The 7,094-nt window shown below is 40.0% G+C and overlaps 1 protein-coding gene across 3 annotated transcripts in view; it reads right to left on the bottom strand.

Annotated features, from left to right (window-relative positions):
- The window catches only part of MRE11 (MRE11 homolog, double strand break repair nuclease), a 23,501-nt gene extending 16,407 nt beyond the window's left edge, over positions 1–7,094 (bottom strand). Inside the window, exons 1-7 of one of the 3 annotated variants that reach the window (XM_026848425.1) lie at positions 7,083–7,094; positions 6,461–6,575; positions 5,832–5,964; positions 3,442–3,602; positions 2,732–2,819; positions 1,674–1,815; positions 725–839 (exon numbers count right to left, since the gene is read on the bottom strand). In XM_026848425.1, coding sequence (XP_026704226.1) covers positions 725–839; positions 1,674–1,815; positions 2,732–2,819; positions 3,442–3,602; positions 5,832–5,964; positions 6,461–6,480 — 659 coding nt within the window. In that variant the 5' untranslated portion in view covers positions 6,481–6,575; positions 7,083–7,094. Of the gene's footprint in view, positions 1–724; positions 840–1,673; positions 1,816–2,731; positions 2,820–3,441; positions 3,603–5,831; positions 5,965–6,460; positions 6,576–6,674; positions 7,003–7,082 lie in introns of those variants that run through there. The other 2 variants (XM_026848415.1, XM_026848432.1) reach the window with 2 other exon arrangements.

Here is a 7,094-nt window from a genome sequence, read left to right on the forward strand (position 1 = left end):
TTTTTTTTTTTTTTTTTTTTTTTTTTTTTTTAAAGTGGTGGGGTAAAACCCAATGAATTAAACAGACATAGGACACACCTTCCCCCAATCCTTTCCAAACGACAGGGGAGATGGAGGAGCGAGCTCCTTCAGCCTACCAGACAGAGATCAGTATACAGCATTATCTGAGCTGTATTAGTTAACCTCTGCCTCAATGTTACTTGCACATGAGGACTGCACTCTTGCTCAGGAAAAATTATAAAAAAAAAAAAAAATATTTGGACAAGAATTCTGCCTGTTCCTGCTAACACTGCTGGCAGAAGTGTGTGAGAAGAGAGAACACATGCTACCTATCCTACTCAGGGGAAACTATAAAGTATAGAACTGCAAGGGAAGATATATGGTACTTGTCAAATTATGGTTCAAGGATAGAAAAATATATGAAGTTTAATGCTTTTTCAGCTCTAACAAGCAGACAAGACAATTATATGCATATTACACTATGAAACCTTCACTGCTCCTAGCTACAGTAGTTTGGGAAGAGATTTCCCAACATTCTTAACTCATTTATTTCAATTTTTTTATTTATGATTCTTCTGTAAGAAGAACTGTAAAACAATGCTTTCATTTGGGAAAATCTTAAGAAACCAGGTACTCACAGGAAGCACCAACTAGCATGTGTGGCTTTCTCACCTGTTCTTTTCAAGGCACTTTAATGAAGTAATACAGTAAATTAAAAAGTCACCTATTTTGATGAATCACAAACAAGTTAAACCAACTATCTTCATCTTCCTTTGGTCTCAGCATGGTTACTTGTTTATTGACAAACATACGATACAACCTCTCATCTGGAATAGCTCCTGTAGTGGACAAAACAAAACATTAAATCATTTTTATGTGGTAAAACAACTCTTTACTTTATAGCAATTTTATTAGCAACTCTATTAAAAAGAGCATGAAGAACACAACTTTGTGGCAAGATCTTAATTTTCACGACCTAAGAAGTCTGAGGCATGATTATAGAAAAATAAGGAGGAAAAAGTAAGATCTAAGATCTTAATAGTTAACTTCTCTAGCCAGAAAGCAGTTGAACATAAACATTCTAAGAAGTGAGGTTAAAGTGGAAGGTGGAGGAGAAAATAGAAAGGGACAAACCAAAGTTGAAAACCCACCATAGAACACCTTTACAATATGAAATGCTTCCTAAGTTTCTTTAAAGAAACTGAGGTTACCTGTGACGGACGCCACTTATGAATCATTTCACAGATGTGTCAGACATTAGGTTTCTGATCAGTTTATGTTTTTAAATATAAACAAAACAGCACCTGAACATACCGTATTTAAGTTTTACCTAAACAGGAGGAAATAAGCTTAATATACAACAGTGAGAATTTGAGAGTCTGATTGCCCTGATTTGATACACAGGCACTATCTATGGCTAATGTAAGCAGGATTAATTTAAGACCAATAAAAGTACAGAAATAAAGTTAATGAAGGATTTCTTTTAAAATTAAAAAAAGCAAAGAAAAAAACCTGTCAGCCAGTAACAACACAGCATGAGAAGAAATCTGTTACAGAATTGATACATTTAGCATTCCTCAGACCTTCATGTTTGTTGCAGCACTATACCTTTGTTTCAACTTAATTTAGACCTCTTGAGCTTCAGTAATAAATGATCAGTCTAGCACACTTACCCAAACCATACAGAGCAATTTTTGTTCTACCCTTACGCAATAAAATGGGACTAATATCTATTTTCTCCACAGAAGTTGAACGTCCAAAGTGATTCAACAATCCCGCACAGTTTAAAATATCCAATGCACATAGTGCATCTGCCTGTAGAAAATATTGAAAAACAAGTATCAAAACTTTGAACAGAACATTTAGTCTTTAAAGTATAAGTGAAACAGTCTCAAAAGGGAGGGTGAATATCTTTCCTTGATTAACTTCTGCAGTTGAAAAACCCCACCACATATATTAGCTTTTTTTTTTTAGCATTCATGGGTACAGAATCAAATCCTTTTTCCTTACAAGTCTTACTTCCTTTGAACAACAGGAAATTAAAAATTAAATCATTCAGAAAAATAAAAACAAACCAAAGAAAGAGCCAAAGTCTCTAAACTATTACAGAAAATGATCTGGTTAAGCTAACTAATGCTTCATAGTAGGTCCAAAGTTAAACTTCTGTTGTTAAAACACTCATCTCCATGATACACTGCTGTTTGATATAAATGCACAATTTTCAACACACATGCTTTCCTGTTTTATGTTCTTTTCCTGCTTTTAGTTGTTGATTTTTTTAAACTAGTATTTCACCATTATAAGGTTATCTTCCTTGAAAATGTAAGATGCATATCAATTGCATGTGCACAAGTCGAAGTATCAAAATTCCCCTTCTTTAAGAAAAAAGGTTTCAGGCTCTGCTGATAAATTTGTAGAAACTTTCTGAAAGGCTGACATTTCTTGGCATGAAAAATGATTCTGTTATCAATGACAGAAATCTACATAAATTAAGAATTTAAACATAGTTCATATGGATCCTTTAACTTCTTTCCATTCTCTTTTTTTCATGTCACACTTGTTGTCACTACTTAACTGAATTTGTAAAGATACACAAAATAATTTAAGTGAAGAGTGGAGCAACTGACTAAAACTAGCCTGTTCTCCAAGAACTGTAATTCTATACAAGTCTCTATTTCTAGAATATTATTTTTGCAACATAACAGTAGAATACAATTATGACAATAATTACCCCTGTAGGATCATCATGATTGCCATGAATACTAAAAATTGGAATAGAAATGTTGAGATTTCTATCCTGATAATTCACCCATGGAAACCTAAAAAAGAATAAGAAAAAAGTTAAACCATACATGCAAATTTGTGGATAATTCCCAGTCTTCTCCTCAAATTAACATCATCACAAATACATCGTGATAGCAGTGCAAATGAGTACTAAGTGGCTATGAATAAGCTTAAGCTGCACAATGTAGGAAGATTCTTATTCATGAACTGGAATGGCACTTCCCACTGGGAACAGGGTAGCAAAACGATCCTATTTTTTTAGAGCAAGCCTATGAAAAGAATTGTACAACATGTCGTGTTGTACATGCAAGAGCAGCAGACTGGGCTGTGCTTACACACAAAGAACTGCTGATTTTACCACAGCAATTCATGTAAATTAGTTTACTGGCACTGTACTTGCAGGATAGAAACTGTACGTTACACAAATGTATTAAATGTTACAACACATTCAAAAGATTCTCAAAAAATTGTGTGTATTCCTTTACAGACTTAAGATCATAAAAGATGAGAGGTGAAGTCATCCTGTAAACTGTCCCACACAAACAGGACTAAAACTTCCAAGGTTCGAAAAAAAAAAAAAAAAAAAAAAAAAATCACAACACATTCACCTGGTGTGCAAATCAATACTTACACCATAATTTATAGGAACATACTTACTTGCTATAATGAAAATTAACTGCCTGATCACTCAAAATTTCAAACTGAACAGGACGATCACCCATGCAGTATTTTCTTAGTGACTCCAAACAAGAGTGTACTGTTTTTCTGGAAGGTTTGTTGTCATGAAACAGGTCCCCACCTAATAAAATAAAGTCCACCTGTATGTAACAAAAAGCTCTATTATTTTAATATAACATTTTGTATTACCTTGAAAGACTTCTAAGCAAATTGTTTAAACTATTTCTTCTAAGGAGTTCCACATATCCCCTCCTGTCTGGACTTCTAGCTAAAATGAGATGGTAGTTGCAGATATGGTATTTAATTTCCTCATGAAACAAACATTAATGATTCATTAAAACCAAACCCCAAAAGACCCATTTATGAAGAGCTATAGGAGAAAACAACTGATACTATATACCAATGAAGTGTTTTAATAATGGTCTCCAGATTGGCTCCTGAACATTTTCTTTGACAGGCATGAGGAGACATTATCTTTCATTGCTGTGGCACCGAGTGGGAAGAAATCAGTAGCTATTGCCACAGTACTTTGAGAAGCTACTAGTTGCCAGCTCTTTCATAAATTTAGTTTTTGAAGAACCATTAGGAAAAAAATTACAAATAATTTGACTATGAAACATTAAATCCTTAAAAACATAATCATCAAATAGAATCATAGGCTCATTTAGGCTGAAAAGGACCATTCAGGTCCTGGCCATTCTCAGGCACTTCCATGGTTTCTAACACATCTATAACCCTTGCCTCTTTGCTGCTGCATGGATCTCCATCCCCTACCTCCACCAAGACAGCAGACTGAAAGACCTTGCTGGCACACTGTCCCTCAAGCATCGGCATACTCTCCCCAGACTTATCTCTAGTGAGCCTGGTTTATCCCTTTTCCTTTTCAAATCTAGCTTAAAGCTCTTGCCATGAGCCCTGCTAACTCCTGTGAAAATATCCTTTTCCCCCTTTGAGACAGTTGTACCCCATCTGTTGCCAGCAGGTTTGGTATCATATAAACTGACCCATTATCAAAACCCCCCCAAAATTCTGCCAGTGACACCAGGCTCAGAACCAGGTATCCATTTGCTGGCTCTTCCTGTTTCTTCCCTCATTATTCCCTGCAACTGGAAGGATAGAGGAGAACACTGCTTGTGCTCCTGACCCCTTAACCAGTTGTCCCAAGGCCCTGGAGTCTCCATTGCACTCAGACTTCTTGCTGCACCTTCATCACTGCCCACCTGAAAAATCAATAATGGATAATAATCTGAGGGCTGTAACAGGGTAGGAAGCTTTCTCTTTGCATCTTTAACATGGGCCCCAGGGAGGCAGCAGACTTCTCTTAGAAGTGGCTCTGGTGGGCATATTGGGGCTTCTGTTCCCTTCAGAAGGGATCCCCTATGACAGTGACCCACCTTTTTTTTTTTTTTTTACAGAAGCAGTTTTGCTGCAAGGCATAGGTTGACTTAACCTTATCCTCATCACTGTTCGGTCCTGCCTGCAGAGCCTCATGCCTATTATGCCAGGACATGTGGGGAGGGGCAGGAACTCCTCGCCATTGCCCCCTGTCCCTTAAGCCCCTGTGCTCAGCCAGGCGGAGAGAGGACGGGAACCCTCCGCATCACGCCTCCTGTCGCCTGTCGGGCCTGTCCCGGGGAAGGCGGGCTGTGGTCCCAGCAGTCTATCTCTCTCGCACTCCCTGATACTCCTCAGCCTACTCACCCCCTCCCGAGCTCTGCCATGGAGCAGAGGAGCTCCTCTTCCTGGACCCACCTCCCACACCTCTGCTGGCTGCCACCGGCCCGGCCCAGCATCGGAGCAGGGCCTAGGCCGCAGCGTGGCACCGGGGTGGCAGCGTGTTCCCGCCGCAGCTCTGGCTGGGCAGCTGCATCAGTCCTGGTGGGTGCAGAGCTCAGAGAGGCCACGGCTTTCTGCCAGGCCATTGCCATTGCCTCCTGGTGGTTCCCTGGCTCGGGAAACCTGATGGGCTGGAGTGCTCCACTGCTGACCATGTCAGCATCAGAGCTGCTCGCCTCAGCGACTCAACACTTTAACAACACTTTAGAAGTTTCTAACTTTTCTTCCTACTTTTTGAGTGGTCTGAAGACTTTGTATCATTACTTGCACTCTCTCCATTTAATTGCCCCTCTTGCAGTGCCAAACCCTCTCTAGAAAACATCGTTAATGCAACCAGGGTCATAATTTAATAAGAACACTCTCACAAAAGAATAAGCGTTCCTTTTACTAAAGCAGAAACATAACTGGTTGCAGTAGTTTAGTCATTTTGATATTACTGAAGATGGCACCAGGACTAAGCTTTATAGCTTCTGGCAGGTTGGAACGTATTTTCCACAGTCTTACCCTTTTAGTTTCAAGAAAGCAGTACTTACTTCATTTTTTTGAGCATGGTCCAGAATTTCATTAAAAGTTACAAATGTATCATTTCCACGCACTGGATCTTTCTCCAAATAGCCAAGATGAATATCAGTAGCAATGAGTATTTTAAAGCTATCTTCATCATCCCTGAATGAGACAGGAAAATCTGTGTTAGAGAGCAATATACTTAAGAATTTCAACACAGACTTTATTAAGGTAAGCTGTTCTGTCCAGTCATTAAATACACCAGAGATTTGTTATAAAACTCTATAAAAATATCACTCCTACAGTATTCTCAAAACATCTCACTACTTTTATTGCAAATACCAACCAGTTTGAAGATTTGGTTATCCCAATCAACGCACTCTAATAAAAGGGCTAGAACCACTTCTCTTAAGTATTTAAAGAAAAACTAATGAATCCTTTGTATGTTTTCTGCCTTTAAAAACACTTGTGAATAAATGTTCAATTTCTCTCTTTGCACTGGCAATCTACATATACATGAAAGCAAGTATGATTATCATAAGAACCTGAAGAAAATACAAATGATGATATGAGTTTTTCTTAACGCATTCCATACATACAAAAGACTTGCTATCTGATATGATAGAACCGGATAGCGCTACAGACAACAGAAGCTTACTGTGAGTTGATGGTACTCATCTTCGTGCCAAGACTCCTCACAAAAAGGCTCTGGACACAGTTTAGTAAGTCAGGTTAGAAAGTCAGTTTTTACCTTCACTGATGCTATGTAAAGCCTAAGAGACAAAAATACAAACAAATTAGAATGAAGGGCACAGCGAGCTGAATTATCAGTTAACAAGTCTTTCACTGGTAATTATTGCTTGCAAAAGAACCTCAAGATTCGTAAAGATTGGTGCTTGGTTTAGGCGTTTACTATTGCACAAGACGCAAGGCAGTCCCGCCAGCCCTCTCACACCGGCCCCGGCCGCCCGCGAACGGAGCGCTGCTCCTGGCACCTCCCTCCCCAGCACAGCCACCCGGAAGCACGCAAGGACGGGCAACTTCACGGGAACGGCCCGAAAATACGACTGGGCAGGAGGCAGGGCGGATGGGCACGGCGGCACCAGGTCCCCGGGAGGAGCACAACCGCCATCGCGTTCCGCATCGCCGCACGGTGGCGGCGGCGGCAACCGGCCCGTCCCCCCTCATGAGTGCAGGGAAACAACCATCAGACGGAGCGTCGCGGAGCGCTGCCCCGCTCACAACGGGGGGAAACGCAACCCTGCGCTGGGGTCCCTCACCCTGCGGCCTAC

Source organism: Athene cunicularia (genome assembly GCF_003259725.1).
Source record: "Athene cunicularia isolate RWA chromosome 1 unlocalized genomic scaffold, athCun1 chr1_part1, whole genome shotgun sequence".
Lineage (NCBI taxonomy): Eukaryota > Metazoa > Chordata > Aves > Strigiformes > Strigidae > Athene > Athene cunicularia.